The following is a 17,056-nucleotide window of genomic DNA, read 5'->3' as shown; positions in this document are numbered from 1 at the left end:
GGCATCCTTTATCTTGAGCTTCAATATCCTTATCCAACCCTGGCCAACCTAGGTAGCTTCTCATTGAGTGCCTTCATCCTGACTATTCCAGGATGTCCCTCATGCAGAAATTCTAAAACTCTTTCCCTTAATGTGTGTGAGTCTACAACCCTACTCCCACATAGAATACATCCTTTGTATGCAGACAGCTCATCTTGTCTTCTAATAAAGCTCTGAAATTCTGTCCCAGGATTAGTTCCTGGCCACCCCTTCAGAACCCAGTTCAAAACTTGGCTGAGGGTTTTGTTGGAGGCTGTCTCAGAAGCCACATCCCCAGTGTGAAGGGGAGATTCTGGCAAGTCCTGAACTGACAAGATACGTGCAGCAGGTGTGGGGTCTGATTCTAAATTAGGCAGGGCCAGTCTCCTGAGTGCATCAGCTTGACCCATTTCCTTGCCAGGCTTATGGACTAGCCTGTAGTTGTAGGCCCCCATAAAGATTAACCACCTCAACATCCTTGGTGACAGGATCTGAGGGGTTTGTTTGTCTGTAGTAAACAGACCTAGAAGAGGCTTGTGGTCTCTAAAGACCATAAATGGGTGACCATAAAGAAAATCATGGAATTTCTTTATTCCTGCAACTATGGTTAAAGCCTCCTTATTTATTTGAGTGTAATTTCTTTCCGCATGCTTGCTGCCCATTTGCCATTATATGGCTCAGAACTGCTCCTACCCCATATGATGATGCATCACATGCAACACTGATAGGCAGTTTTTTGTTAAAGTGTGTTAACACTGAGTCTGAAGACAGCAGTGATTTGACTGCTTTGAAACTGTTTTCGTGGGTGCTAGTCCACTGTCATGGTGCCCTTTTATCTAAGAGCCTGTGTAGAGGCTCTGCTAATGGAGCCTTGTGAGGGAGAAAGGCATGATAAAAGTTAAGTAATCCCAGAAATGCCTGCAGCTCTCCCTTTGACTTTGGTCTGGGAGCTTGCAAAATAGCTTTGAGCTTTGAATCAGCTGGGTGTATTCCGCAGTGTCAATCCAGAAACTGAGGAACTCTGTGGAGTTCACTCCTATTTGACATTTCTTTCATTTGAGCTTCAGCCCCTCTTCGTGGAAGTGCTGAAGAACAGCCCTTAAATGCTCTGCAAGTATCTCTGCTGACTCCCCAGCAATTAAAACATCATTGAAATAAGGACACACACCTGGAATATCTTTTTAACGTGCATTCCATCACACCTTGAAAGAGCCCTGGGGCTACACTGACCCCAAACTGCAGGTGACGAAGTTTGAATGCCTCTCTATCGGTAACTATTGTTTGAGCCTCAGCAGAGGCATCATCCACAGGCATTTGCTGATAAGCCTGTGCCAGGTCCAGCTTTGCAAATAAGCGACCTCCTTGTAAGGATGCCAGAATGTGGCTAACCACAGGTACCAGATACGCATGCTGCTGCAGTGCCTTATTAAAAGTGCACTTATAATCAGCTCAGATGCGCATCTCTCCATTAAGCTTGACCAGTGTAACTATGGGGTTTCCCACACACAGCTGTCAATGGGTTGCAAGACTCCCTGTTGAACAAGCTTATCTAACTCTGCATCAATCTTGGGCTTAAGGGCAAAATGCACTCTACGAGGCTTTACTCTGATTGGGGCTACAGTTGGATCCAGGTGGAGAGCAATGGGTGCTCCTTTGTATTTCCCTAAATTGGGATCTGAATACATCTGCAAACTCCTGGCAGACAGCTGCCTAATCTGCTGTTTGTGTTCTGTTGATGCCAGTCACATGGATGCCCAGGGCATCAAACCAGTCTAGGCCGATCAGGCTTGTTCGCTGGCCTTTGACCACCACAACACTGAGGGGACCCTCAAACTCTTTGAATGGCACTTTTATCATAGCTTCTCCTTTAACCACTATGTGGGAGTTTTGAAAATCTATCAAAATTAAATCTGATGGCTTGAGTCTGACTTGTTTCCCACTATGTCTGCAGATGAAATTAAAAGTCTTATAGGAAAGTATAGACACAGCTGATCCAGTGTCCAGTTCATTGGAGCATGGAACTCCTTGCTGCTTGACTTTTAGTCTAAGTTTTTCTTTTGGGGGGGGATGGGCTCCAGCTCTGAAGATGCTCCTTCTTCCGGAGCAAAATCCTACTCTATTTACCTCTAAGAGGTACCCCATTACCTCTCCTGGGGAAATCTTCATGTGGAGATTCCATCTAGCAACCTTTACAGACGGTAGTGATATGGCCTTGTTTGCCACATGCTCGGCACACAGCTGCGCGAAACCGGCATTCTGAGTGCTGGTGTCATCCTCCATAGCCTGACAGCTAGGGAAGAAGGCTGCCTTGTCAAGTGGCCACTGCCTTCTTTTTGGGATCTTCTGCACCTGGTCAATCTCAATGTCTGCATCTGGGTCTTCTGTTTTCTCTGACTCTTCATGATGCACAGCCGTCTGGCTGGGGAAATTCTTTGTAATTTCTTTGGTGGCTGTTCCTTTGCTGAATCACTTTCCCTTTGCACTGACAAATGTATGATGAATTTATCCATTTTTATTAATATGCACCACTATCAGCTAGCTCAGGGGTCTCCAAACCTGGCACTTTTAAAACTTGTGGACTTCAAGTACTAGAATTCCTCAGCCACCATTGGCTGGTTGAAGAATTCTGGGAGTTGAAGTCCACAGGTCTTAAAGTTGCTAAGTTTGTAGACCCCTGAGCTAGTTGGTTGGCCCTTCTTCCTCTCTCCCTCTACTCTTCTTCCTCCCTGCCTTCTGAGCTCTCCTTTCACTGTGTAGTAAGAATGCACCTCCCAGTCCCTTCTCTGTATCCTTAAAGACACAGGAATCAAGGACAAAGCAAGAAAGGCTCATAAAAGCCTCCCAGAATAAAGAAACACTAAACTCCAGGGTTTTTTTCTTTAAGCTGCCTCAGGCATGTCTCAGTTTAAACAATGTAGCAAAGGCTCAGCAATTGTGAAAAGCAATAACCTTAAATTAAGCCTGTTTACCTACAAAGAAAAGTTGCTAAAAGCCATAGACAGACTCAAGATAAGGAAGTAAAACTAATTACATTTGTTTAAATGAATTAAACCTACAGAAGCCAACACTTTGGACTCATTGCTAGCCTTGTGAAACAGACTAAAATATTCCGATAACCAAATCACACAAACCGAGCCTCTAAATTACAAAACACTGTAAAAACTGTAGAAAATTCCTTATCGTAATCCATTCAAGCTGCCAGCAGATCAAGAACCCACTGTTTTTTTTAAATAAACCCACCTCCTTTCTGACATGCTTGTTCCTGGCTTTTCATTTCATCAGCACTGATTGCATTCTCCTAACTGGAGAAAATGAACCAGGGGACCTTTTCTTCCACCAACAGCTGCTTTTTCTTCCCTGTCCCTGTTTTCTCCATGCCTACTGAGCTCTCCTTCCTCAGCTTCTTCTTCTTCTTCCCCTTCTCTTTCCATGTTGTCTTTTTTTCCCCTTTCCTGCCAAAACCACCTCCTTTTATATCCTCTCCTCTCCTTCCCACTTTTCTCTTCAGTTCATCTCCAGCTCCATGCTGCTTCCGGAAGTACTAATCAACTGGAGCCAATCAGCTGGAGCCCTGCTGGCACTCCTGGGGCTTCTGCCAAGACCTGCAGTCCTGCAGCTCCAGCTGCCTCTTCCTCAGGCTTGGGTCACTTGAGCTCATTCCCTTCCCCCACTACACTTCTCTAGGATAGTTGCATACCATCTGCCATGTGCCAAAGTATCACAGGTGGTATGTGTACCACTGGTTGAAAAGCCCTGACCTAGCTGACTAGGTGTCTAAGCCAGGACTAGAACCCTTGGTCTCCTTGTTTTTAGTCTGGTGTCTTCACTACTACACCAAACTGGCTTGCTATCAAGGACTTACATATATTTAAAAGAAAGAACTATTGGTAATCCTATAGGTAATAAAACAGTTCTTGCAATCCTTTGCAAGATTTCTTGGGAAAGGGAGGGAATGGGTGATTCTTACACGTTTATTTAAGTTCTAAGGTGTGCATATTTTGGCCTCAAATTATCACAAGAACCTCCATTTCTGCACTGCAGTTTATTGCTATATATGACTAGCTAGCTATAGCCATATAAAGAAAGAGCATTATTGTCCCACCACAACTAACATTAGTATTAAAAAAACCCAACTATGAAAGATATATATAATGTAAAATATATCAACAACTAAGATCACGACTTGGAGTTGAAAATGACTTGACTTTTTTTCTGCAAATTTCACAGCTATTTCAAGAAAAATAACATTTTTAGAAATTGCCTCTTCTATTGCATCTTCCTTTGGGAGTGGCTATTACAAATATTGGCTGTGTGATTGCATCATGGGAATAAACTGAAAAGTAAAAACATATTTTTTTCCATAATACTGCAAATAATAAAACACAGGTTGTGTTCGTCAGCCCTATTTTGATCATCTTAATTCTTTTGTCCCTTGACTTTGGACATTCCCTGACATTAAAAATTTCATATTTCAAAACTAAATAATTTATTATCCCTTCTAACTACTGGAATTTATTGAATACAAAACAGTTATGATCCACCTGTGCAGAAGCAAGAAAATTGTTTCAACGTTTCTTGATTTGGTTCTGATATCTGGCTATATTGTTTTAGAATTTTTCACCAAAAGTGTGTGAAATGAATAGCTTCTTTACAGCAAGATGTATATGTTTTTAACCATTGGAGTGTTGGTCCTGGTTTCCCTCCCAAGAAGTGTTTGCAAGATTCCTTTTGCAAAATGTACTATGAGTGATCCTAATCCCATTCTTCATAAATACCATGAACCAAGTGAACTCACTCTTGGTGGCATAATGTCTCAGAGCTTTGTTGCTTCTGAGGAGATCACATTCAAAAGGCACCCCTTTCCAGAAATATTTGTTGAGTTCATGTAAGAAATTGGATGATTTAGAATCATATTGTAGCTCTGTCTAATAATAGTTAGAAGCCAAATGCTATTTTTCTTTCCTTATTTCTTCAGTGGGGTGGGAATCCCTCCTGAAACTGAATCTTTTTCTTTATTTTATCAAATTCATTTGTAATGGAGTAAGTGTCCTTTTAAATTAATATGTTCAACTACTATATCAATGGATACAATCCACTCATGTCTGTCTATCTATCTATCTATCTATCTGTCTGTCTGTCTGTCTGTCTATCTATCTATCTATTCATCCATCCATCCATCCATCCGTCCGTCCGTCCGTCCGTCTGTCTGTCTGTCTGTCTGTCTGTCTGTTTATCTATCTATCTATCATCTCTGTCTCTGTATCTCTATCTCTATCTGTCAGCTGTCTGTCATCTGTCATCTATCATCTATCACCTATCTATAATCATTCTTGTGAAAGGTAAAATTGCATTAAACATAATATGTACAATGTATTCAATGGGTAGGATCAGTCATTTTTTTTTTTTTTTGCTTTAGGTGACATATTTCCTTTCTGATTATTGTTTTATTTTGAGGAATACATTTAGCAGAACTTAATACTTGCAAATCATCAGGTATATTACATTTTTAAAAGAAGTAGCAGAAGAAGAGATTCACCCACTACAAACAAAGATCATATCCCATTCATTCTCATAAGCAACATAATATGGAAAATGTAAAAACTGCTAGTGTCAAATTCTACTGCAGACCTGATGCAGATCAAGATACCAACTTAAAACATATAACAGAATTGGTTTGCTAACCCTTAGCTGTTATCTTACAAATTACTGCTGGTAATTTTGGGAAGAGTTGTGGTGGGGGGAGAAGAATAATAGTTTAATGCAAATTAAATATTTTCTTGTGATGATGCAGAAATATGTGAAAGAGGTGATGTGTGCATATTGACTATACAATTCTGCTTTGTCCTGTGAGTCCTTGGTGCTCTCTAACATTGGCCACTTAGTTCATTCTCTGACGGTAGTCACTCTGATTGTAGAACCTCTCTTAGCTACACTGTTTCTGATATGTATTCTATGAACATGGAAATAGACATGGGTGATACCTTGTTGTAATTAATATCAAGATTGTTAGGAAAACCTTATATTTATTTCAAGTGGATTTAACATGTACTGTAATTGATTGAGTCTATTTATTATTTTCCAATTGAATTACAGATTACTGATCCAAAGTTACCAACATATCTTAGCTCTGGTTTTTGCGGTAAAGGAGATTAATGCAGACCGTACAATCTTAACCAATATCACTTTGGGTTTCAACATCTATAACAACTATTTTGATCCAAAGCTTACATATGCAGCTACAATGGAAGTTCTCTCTACACCTAGCAGATTCATCCCAAATTATAAATGTGATTTCCAGAACAATTTGGTAGCAGTCATTGGAGGGCCTAACTCAAATGATTTTCTTCACATAGCAACCATTCTGAGTAAACACAAGATTTCACAGGTAGTTCCTTTCATGAAAGAGAAGAAACTGAAGAAGTCCTTCCCAATTCCCTTAGTTGTTAAATGCAAAAACTAAGTTTTTTGGTTGCAGAATGCTTATTTGAACACTAATTAAACACAATAAAAAGCTAAAAGTGAGCTTCATAAGGGAGACTATATGAAATAAGCCAAAATATGGAATACATTGATATATATTTATAATTATTATGTGAATTAACTATTTTAATATGTATTAGTATTGACAAGGTTCAGTTTAGCTGCTCATAAAATACATACATTAAACTAATATCAGGACCATGTGATTTTAGTCAAAGATAGGCAGTACAGTCTTAGAAACATATCAACAAAAATAAGGCTAAGTAACTATTCTTTCTGAAATGAATCTTTCTCCTAGCTTCTTCTTCTTCTTCCTTCACACGTTCCTTTTCTTAGCTTGCATATACGTCTGCTCCAAAGACAGATGGACCAAATCAAGCAATTTCCTTCCATTGGATGTTCCCAAATGTGGATTATCAGTATCATGGAATTCTCCAATTGTTGCTACATTTCAAATGGACATGGATTGGAGTGTTTTATGTTGGTATTGGAAGTCAAACAGAAACATTTTTATGGAAAATATTACCTTTGTTTTCACAGCACGGGGTCTGCTTTGATTTTATTAAGGAGTTAACAGACAAGGGTTTAAGTGAAGCTCAAGCTGTTGCAGTCTCAGCACTTCCAAATATAAGCCTTGCATGGAAAAGCAAAGTGAATACAATTATCTTTCATGGAGAATATCAAGGGATAATATATTTGTGGATTCTACTTGAAGTCTCAGTATTTCATAGTTTGTCAGAGAAAGCAAAGGTCTGGATCATGACAGCAGATGTAGACTTTACATCAGTCTTGTTTCAAAGATACTGGAGCATGGATTTTCTTCATGGTTCTATATCCTTGGCAGTTCAATCTAAGGAAGTGTCAGGATTCCAGAGATTTGTTCAGATGAGGAACCCTTTTTTGAATAAAGAAGATGGCTTCTTGAAAGAAATCTGGCAGCAACTGTTTAATTGTCTGATTCCAAACTTTTCCACTGAGTTAGATGATCAGAATATCTGCACTGGAGAGGAGAGGTTGGAGACACTTCCAATGACTGTTTTTGAAGCAAGGATGACTGCCCACAATTATTGTGTCTACAACGCTGTCTATGCTGTTGCATATGCTTTGCATGCCCTGTATTCATCCATGGACCAGCAAAGATCAGGAGTGACCTGGAAACTCCTTAAACAACAGTCTTGGAAGGTAAATCTCTTTATTACAATTGTGCCATAACTTCTGATACAAAGCAAACTTATAAACCTGTTTCGTTTAACTGAATCCTGATGTCTGCAACTGAGAGTGTCACATTTCCATTATAATAAGAGCCAATGGTTTCTTTATGTTGAATGCATACATTAAAATCAGTGGCTAAAGCTTATCTGCAAAGCAAAAAAGTTGAGGTGAGGTGTCCATTGTTTTAAGTCCCAATTCTCATTCATTACAGTGCTGGTCTCATATAACTTGTTCCAATCTGGAAGTGAATTATTTCTACTTTTCACATTACAACCTGCTCTCCTTGTTTGGCTCTCTCCATTATCTTCATAAGAATGTATAAAATTCATTGCAGATCTTTGTCTGGTTCTGGTTTTTACCAAGAAGAGATTGTGTAGTGGAATGCATCTTATACTATGTTCATACTGATCCAAACATTTTTCCAAAAAGTATCTCATTATAAAATACTATAGTTCCTGACTAGGATGTCTGCCAAATATATTGGGAAAATAAATAATTTCCTATCAGAAATAAAAATAGTTCAAAATTTTTTTGTAACAAACACATAATGGATAATCCCTGCCTCTTACTTCTGTATATTTGAATTTTAGTTTTGGAGTTTTTATTCTAGAACTAGCCAATGTTCCTGCCTTTGGATATTATATTGAAACCCTGTACAATTTTATTCATCTCTCCATATGAAAATGCTTATACCTTACAAGTACAGTATAATCACCTATCCATTTCAATATCAGCATTAATTTTTTGCTCATTCTTATTTATTTTATTAAAAAATAGATTCATATTGTTATCATATACCTTCGAAAGGAAAAGGGAGGTAATGAAATATCAGATGCATTTTGACCCACAGCTGTTACAACTGAGATTTTTCAAACTATCTTTCTATTAAAAAAAATACTGCTATAAATCTAGCAATTGTTAAGATCCTTCTGCAGACATCTTCTTTTTAGATACTTCTGATATTTTAATTAGGGAATTTTGGATTTGCACAAGAATGTCATATTTTGTCCATAAGAAATAAATATATGTTTTAAATTGTGGGAATCCTATTCAGAGATTAACCCTGCAAAAACATTATTGATCATTTTTTAGAATGATAAGAAGCTTAAAAATCTACTTCCATCAAGACAATAATGCAATTAGGAGTATTTGTTTTCTTTTTTGTTTGAATTCACCATGCTTTTATTTTATTTTTTTCTAACTTTTTCTTCTTTTCTGTTTAGCTTTACCATTTTTTGAGAGGAGTTTCATTTAATAATAGTGCTGGGGATAAGATTTCCTTTGATGATAATGGTGAATTCAGAGGTGGATTTGACATCATAAACTGGGTCACATTCCCAAATCAGTCCTTCCTTAGAGTTAAGGTGGGAACCATTGATCCAGACCCACTCTCATATCACCTGCTGACCATTAGAGAAGATGACCTCATCTGGCCCAACTGGTTCAATCAGGTAGAATTCCTGTCATGTCCACTTTGGTTTATTACTTTGCCCAATATTACTAGGAGGTTCACATAAAGCTAAATCAATTGAATTCAAGTGACTATACTGATAAAATGTATGTAGTAGTCCTTGACTTACAATAGTTCATTCAGTGACCATTCAAAGTTACAAAAGCACTAAAAAAGGTGACTTATGACCAATTTTCATGCTTACCACCATTGCAGCATCACTATTGTCACATGGTCAAAATTCAGATACTTGATAACTGACTCAACTGCAGTAATTCACTTAACAACTGTGGCAATAAATGTCATAAATAGGACAAATTCACTTAACAACTGTCTCACTTAACAACAGAAATTTTAGGCTCAGTTGTGGTTGTAAGTCAAGGACTACCTATATTCTATTTTGCCTTGTTTTGGTTCAATCATAGGAACTGCTGATGAATCTGAGTCCTTCTAGGGATATATTCAATATCCATGTAATATTAGGGGTCAGTTGGTAGGCTAGGTGACAAATTGTACAGTGGAACTCAATCTGTATACTTTGGGAGAGTAACTTTAGCTCTGGTGACATTCATAGATTAACTTTGCAATAATAAAAGATGTGCCATTAAGTTCATAATGAATGGGAACTACAAGAAGCATTGCCTGCAAAAGCTGAAACATCTAGTTGATATGTAGACTAAGGAGTTCATCTTCTTTTAGCCTGATGGTATTAGTTGTATGATTAATTGGCTTGGAATTATTTATGTTTCTGAATGCTATTTTATCTAAGTCAGGAAAGTGAGGAAGATGCTATTAAGCACCACAATCTCAAAATTTTGTAATGACAATCTGAGAATATAATTTCCAAACATTCCAAACTATTTTTATTTCCTTCATGGGCAGGCATCACCTCTCTCCTTGTGTAATGATAATTGCCCTTCAGGTTACAGAAAGACCTCAAGAGAAGGAAAACCATTTTGCTGTTATGATTGCATCCCCTGTCCACAGAGAGAGATCACAAATCAGACAGGTAAGAGAAACTGTGAAAGATATTGGATGTCCTCCATCGCTTAGATATCACACTCAAATTTCCTAACCATGTGTAATTTTTCCCAATGATTTATGATCAGATGAATGTGAAAATTGTGATTAAGGGAATATTGAATCCATCCTGTTTTAAATCCTTCCTATCTTTAGTTCAATACAATATGAATGGTTTATCTTTTTCATTGTAGGATGATTCATAAATACCTTTGAGATATTTGTTTTTTAATTTTTTTAAAAAATAATATATATTTTTAAAAAAATATTACAAAAATAAATAAAATGACCTTTGGTTAATTATTTCCATCCATATTTGAGTGGTTTATGAATGAAATCCACATGAAGTAAGTATGTTATTACTAAGGTTGGTCACACAGTCAGCCAGACATTCAGACTGGATTTGATATTTTGACCAACTATCGAGTCCTTCCTAAGAACTTCATATGGATGCTTGATGGTGTTGTGGTCCAGATATTGTCATAGGATGTAAGCTATTTCAAGTAAATGGAAGCTATTTCAAGTAAAACTGCCTTTTGCAATTTACTGATGGTGAATTTGTCAATGGCGATGGGGTTCAAGTGGTGCTGTAGTTGTTTTCGGACTGGATAAAATGAGCTTTTTACTATTGGTATTAACTTTGCTTTTTTGCCACAGTTGGTCAACTATTATTATTATTATTATTATTATTATTATTATTACTACTACTACTATTACTACTACTATTGTTTACATTTGTTCACCACTCAACACTCTGTTTCCCAAATTTGTGTTTTATATCTTTATTCTGTTACTGGTGGCCTATCAACCATTTCTTTACTTTCAATTTATATTTGCTTTTGCAGATATGGACCAATGCTTTCAGTGCCCAGAAGATCAGTATCCCAACAATAAACAGAATTTGTGTCATCTGAAATACATAACTTATCTCTCTTATGAAGAAACATTAGGAAGCAGCATGATGACTATGGCCATTATCCTTTCTCTTGCCACAATTTCTGTACTAGGAGTGTTCTTGAAGTATCACAACACTCCTCTCATTAAGGCTAACAATCGCAGCCTCTCCTACACCCTCCTCATCTCCCTCCTTCTCTCTTTCCTTTGTCCTCTGCTTTTCATTGGCAGACCCATGATAGTGACCTGTCTCCTTCGACAGACTGCTTTTGGGATCATTTTCTCAGTGGCTGTTTCTTGTATATTAGCCAAAACCATCACTGTGGTTCTTGCTTTCATGGCCACCAAGCCAGGATCAAAGATGAGGACCTGGCTTAGGAAAAGATTGGCTCTTTCTATTGTTCTCTCCTGCTCCTTCATTCAAACCCTTCTTTGTACAGTGTGGCTAGCCACCTCACCCCCTTTCCCAGACTTTGATATGCACTCCTTCATTTCTGAAATTGTTGTAGAATGCAATGAAGGGTCAGTTGTAATGTTTTATAGTGTCTTATCTTTTATGGGCTTGCTGGCTATGGTCAGTTTTATTGCAGCTTTCCTAGCTAGGAAGTTACCAGATGCTTTCCAGGAAACCAAATCCATCACATTTAGCATGCTTGTTTTTTGCAGTGTCTGGATGTCCTTTGTCCCTGCCTATGTGAGCACCAAAGGGAAATACACAGTGGCTGTGCAAATCTTCTCCCTCTTGGCCTCCAGTGCTGGGCTTCTGGCCTGTGTTTTTTTCCCCAAATGCTACATTATTATTGTAAGGCCTGATCTGAATAAAAAACAGCATCTAATAAAAAGAATTATTTAAGCAATCTTGTCTGGGACTGGCATTTTGGTGTGAAACTCATAAGGCATTAATTCTGAGAGATACTTTAAAGTTCAGATAATCCATTTTATGTAGTTGAAGAAAGCCCATATATCAGCCAAAGATAAAAATATATGCATTGGAATTTGTCGTGATTTATTTATTTATTTATGAGACTTATATACTGTTTTAAGTGCAAGCACTCTCTAAGCGGTGTACACCAGTAAGCAATGTGTATGTGTATATATATATATATATATATATATATATATATATATATATATATACACACATACATTGCTTACTGGTGTATATATATATATTTACATTGCCCCCAACAATCTGGGTCCTCATTTTACCTACCCGGAAGATTGGAAGGCTGAGTCAACCTTGAGCCGGTGAGATTTGAACTGCTGACCTGCTGAATACAGTCAGCTAAAGTGGCCTGCAGTACTGCACTCTAACTGCTGCACCACCTCAGCTCTTCTTATATATATAATATATGTCCTTATATATGTAATATTCTGAATAAAAGAAACTGGAAGCTGTATTCTCAAACACAAATTTGTTTGGTGTTCAGTTTAATAATTTTGGAGGCTATTTTTTAGTTTATTTAATCTGAAATCTTGATTATATTGTCTTAAAAGTATTTTATAAAATGTTTATAGAAGGTTACCCAGAATTAAATTAACTAAATTTTCTAAAAATAGATAAAAGAAAGTAAAATATACTAAATACTGAATATACTAAAAGCAAAATAATAAAATAGCTATATACAAATTAATTGACTATGATAAAGGTACAATACTTTTTTAATAAAACAATGTAATGTTTTATTATATACTTTTAGAGGTAGATATTGAACAGCTAGTCAGACAGCCAGTGAGTTAGATAACTAAATTGTTTGCTAGATAGCTATATACAGTAACTTGAAACCTAGATAGCTAGAAAGCTGGATAGCTGGATTAATGACAGGTGGATGGATGAGAGAGAGGGAGGGAGGCAGAGAGAGGGGGGAGGGAGAGGGAGAGGGAGAGGGAGAGAGAGAGAGAGGGGGAGAGAGAGATAACTGATAGATTTCAGTGACATATGATATGTAACAAAAAGCATAAAAACATAGAACAGCATAGAATGCATGTAAAATTTTGGATATATGTGAGGTCCTTCAATAAGAACAATAATTTTCTGCCTAAGAAATGGTTGCTGAACTAGTGACTCTCCTGGAAATATCAGGGGCCTAGACTGATAGTATAAAGCAAATAAAATCCTACACAGAACTTATGAAAGATTTACTAGGGCAGAATTCAAGATGCTGTAGAGAGGAACTTTGAGCTATATATGTTTATATTGAAAATGGATTGGGGTTTAAAAAGTATTTAAAAGTATTATCTCAGCAGGTGTATTCTTGCTTCCTTTAGTAAGAAGACCCAGTATGTCCTTAGTGTTCTTGTTTGTCTTTTCAGAAAAAAAGATCTAATTGGTTTATTCCAGATTCCATAGAGTTGGAATATTATTCCAAGATATTAAAAGAAAAATGTGTTCTATATTATTATTGATGGGTTTTTTTGGCAATGACTTTTGAGGCATCTGAGTCCCTTTGAAAAAAAAAACATCATTTGGATTTTGGAATAGTTTACTATGAGCCTCTCCTCCCTACAGAAGTATCCCAGGGGATGTAGACTTCTTCTGAAGTCTCAGGAAAATGTGGCTGTTAAGTTTGGTGTTCTGTGAGACATCCACGAGGCAGCAGGTGAACAACAACTCTTTATTAAATGTTTAAACAGAAGCCTGGATAGCTGCAGCTCCACCTCTATTTATACACTCAGCAACTAGGCGGCAACCAGTAGGATTCAAGTATTAGTTCCCACTTTAACACAAGATAATTAGCATGTAGACAGAAAGTCTGGCTCTTAACTGACAGAGTCTTATGACCGTTTTTTTTCAACAATTCCAAGTAATTCACGTCAATATGTTACAGCCCTTTCCCCCTAGATAGTTCATAAGGTCATATGTGGACATAGTCCCTTAAATATGTTGGTAGCCTTTTCGCTCATTCCGAATGCCTCGGAACTGCTGGAGGCCTCAGGTTGTCAGCTCGTCGGCCAGGCTTGGAAGACCAGGGCTATGGGACCCATCCATTACAGGTAGACTCGAGTCTCTGTGATGGACTGTCCTGGTAGGCCCAACCCAGTGTCCACAGGTGGAACAGAGTCCACCAATCCTGAAAATGGAGCCATCAGCTGGCATTGTCCATTGGTTGTGGTATCAATGGTTGGGACTGATTCACCAGACACTTGAGTCTCATCCTCTATTCAGAGAACTCCACCATTGCTGGCAGAGTCTGATGCACTACAGCCATCGTGCTGCTCCTGAGTTTGACTGTCACTAGAGTCATGAGTTATTGGCTGGTTTGCTAACCTCCACCGCAGTTGGTCAAGAAAGTGGCAGAAATGAATTTTGGCGAAAAGATATTACAAGCCCTCATGGTAATATATCAAAAACAAACGGCACAACTTATTGTTAATGGAGGTTTGTCGGAGGTTTTTACAATAGAGAAAGGTACTAGACAGGGGTGTCCTTTATCGCCATTGTTGTTTGTTTTAACATTGGAAATATTATTGATTAAAATTAGAGAGTCTCAGGAAATTAAAGGAATAGAAGTTAACAAAAAGGAATATAAGTTGAGAGCTTTTGCGGATAACTTGGTTGTTACTTTGTCGCAACCTGATTGCTCTGTAGTAAACTTATTACAGTTGATTCATTATTATGGTTTGGTTTCGGGTTTCAAGATTAATGTAAATAAGACTAAAATTTTACCTAAAAATATGTCTAGTCAGGAGAAGCAGATTTTGGCTAACTTGACGGGTTTTGAGATTGTTAATAAGGTAAAATATTTGGGGGTGATGTTGTCTGTTTCTAATGTAAAATTATTTAAAAATAACTATGAAAGGTTGTGGGTCAGGGTACAGAAGGACTTGAAGAATTGGGAGAAGTTGCAATTATCCCTCATGGGAAGAATTGCAGTGATAAAAATGAATATTCTACCCAAGTTTCTTTTTTTGTTTCAAATGTTACCGATTTTGAAAAATGAGATTAACCTAAGTGAGTGGCAGAAGGGTCTTAATAAATTTATTTGGGCAGGGAAAAAGCCAAGGGTTAAGTTTAAAATTATGCAAGACTTCCGTGAGAGGGGTGGACTCAAGGTACCAAATTTGAAATTATATTACGATGCGGTGGTTTTAACACTAATTAGTGATTGGGTAAATTTGACAAATCCTGAGATACTTCATATAGAGGGATGGGATTTACTTTATGGGTGGCATGCCTATTTAATATTTAATAAAAAATGGATTGGGTCTTTAAATCTCATATTTTAAGAATCTCTTTACTTAGGACTTGGAGAAAATATTATAAAAGTGATTTTAAAGTTCTATTATGGGCCATACCTTGGCATGCGATAGAAGGAATAATAAGAGGTGTAAAAATGGATATGGTGTCTTATAGTCAGTTACTTAGATGGGATGGGCAAAACTGGCAGTTAAGATTACGGGAAGATTTAGCGCAAGAAAATATTATTTATTCTTGGTTTCAATATAGGCAACTAGTAGATAAATGGAAGGTGGATTGTAAATTGGGTTTTCTTAGAGAAGATGGAAATCTTATTAAGCAAGTCAAGGATCAAAGACAAACCCATATCAAGAGAATTTATGGGGTATTAGTTGAAATGGACTCAGAAACGGAATTAATTAAAGACTGCATGATTAGATGGGCGCAGAATTTTGGTGTCCCAGTCTCATTGGATATCTGGGAAACCATTTGGGTGAGAAATGTCAAATTTACACAAGCACAGAACCTTAGGGAGAATTTTTATAAAATGTTTTATAGATGGCACCTTGATCCACAAAAAATGTCTCTTATGTACCCTGACGTACAACCCAAATGTTGGAGATGTGGTTATACGGATGCTTCTTATTATCATATTTGGTGGTCATGCAGAGAGATAAAAGCATTTTGGATCAAAATATGGTGGAATATCCAGAGAATTTTTAGAAGGAGGGTAAAATTTACTCCGCAATTATTTTTGTTGGGCATTGTTACAGATTGTGATACAAAGGAGGTTGTATTGATGTTAAATTTGATTACAGCCGCCAGGCTGTTAGTAGGACAATACTGGAAGAAGGAATCTTTGCCTACATTGCAGGAATGGTTTCTTAAAGTAGCTTATCTGGCGGAAATGGCAAAGATTTCGGCTTTCTTAAAGCAACAAACGCAAGAGAAGTTTCTTGCCGTTTGGGACAAATGGATAAAATTTATACAATTTAGATTGGGTATTAAAAAATATTACATAGCTTTTTCATAAGTTTTATTTTCATATATAGAGAATGTTATATATAGATACTTTTTTTTATATATATAAATATAAAATTTTTTTAATTTAATTTTTTATTTTTATTTGCTAATTTTTAACTAAGCCTATATTCTGCTCTGGGAAGCTCAGGGGGGGGAAGGGAGGGTGTTTGTGAGGGGTGGGGGATGGGGGGGTTTATATGTGATGTTTAGTTTTTTTTGTATATGTTGTTTTTTGTTTTGTATTATTTTTGTCTTTTTGTAAAATTTATAAAACTTTCAATAAAAAAAAAAAAAAGAAAAGAAAGTGGCCCAGTCACCTTAAAAACCACAGCTACTATCCACAATGCTCCTTGCCCATAGTTCTGCACCCAAACTGGGTCACCCACTTGAAGTGCCATGGTGCCTTTGGCTGTGCTGCTTGAGAGGCAACTCTGGAGTTAGGCAATCCAGCTTTGTGATCAAGCGCCATCTCCATCTTAATTCTGCTGAGTTTCTGCCTGTGGAAGTGCATGGGTTTGTGCGTTGGCAGAGTAGAAAATCTGCCAGTCTATGTTGCCAGTTACCAGTTACTATCCACTTCAAGAAATCCTTAGTTGTTTGGACCATGCACTCTGCTTGGCCATTTGAAGTGAAAAGGGACTGATGTGGTGTGTCTGATCATATTAGCCCTTAAAAAGGACTGAAATTCTGAAGCAATAAACTGGGCTCCATTGTCAGAAACTATCACATCAGGTAACCCATGTGTGGCAAAACTCCTGGGCAGCTCTAACCTCTTGGAGTGA

At 37.4% G+C, this 17,056-nt stretch overlaps 1 protein-coding gene across 1 annotated transcript; it reads left to right on the top strand.

Annotated features, from left to right (window-relative positions):
* The first annotated feature begins 4,760 nt into the window (after positions 1 to 4,760).
* Positions 4,761 to 14,297, top strand: LOC120316928 (vomeronasal type-2 receptor 26-like). The gene is made up of 7 exons (XM_039363092.1): positions 4,761 to 4,903; positions 6,112 to 6,403; positions 7,039 to 7,680; positions 8,934 to 9,161; positions 10,043 to 10,169; positions 11,026 to 11,768; positions 14,241 to 14,297. The coding sequence occupies exons 1-7, from the start codon at positions 4,761 to 4,763 to the stop codon at positions 14,295 to 14,297; spliced, it is 2,232 nt and encodes a 743-aa protein (XP_039219026.1).
* The last annotated feature ends 2,759 nt before the right edge of the window (positions 14,298 to 17,056 follow it).

Source organism: Crotalus tigris, unplaced genomic scaffold (genome assembly GCF_016545835.1).
Source record: "Crotalus tigris isolate CLP2741 ecotype Arizona unplaced genomic scaffold, ASM1654583v1 scf7180000019525.322107, whole genome shotgun sequence".
In the NCBI taxonomy this organism is placed as follows: Eukaryota; Metazoa; Chordata; class Lepidosauria; order Squamata; family Viperidae; genus Crotalus; species Crotalus tigris.
Note: the sequence above shows the minus strand (reverse complement) of the source record. Positions and strands in the feature narration are given on the sequence as shown.

What these genes read in the sequence shown, in the direction of transcription:
- LOC120316928 (XM_039363092.1), top strand. Translation starts at nt 4,761, where the DNA reads ATGAGTGATCCTAATCCCATTCTTCATAAATACCATGAACCAAGTGAA. An exon ending in GTAAACACAAGATTTCACAG is followed by an intron (nt 6,404 to 7,038) that starts GTAGTTCCTTTC and finishes TTGTTTTCACAG; the next exon opens with CACGGGGTCTGCTTTGATTT. An exon ending in TTAAACAACAGTCTTGGAAG is followed by an intron (nt 7,681 to 8,933) that starts GTAAATCTCTTT and finishes TTTTCTGTTTAG; the next exon opens with CTTTACCATTTTTTGAGAGG.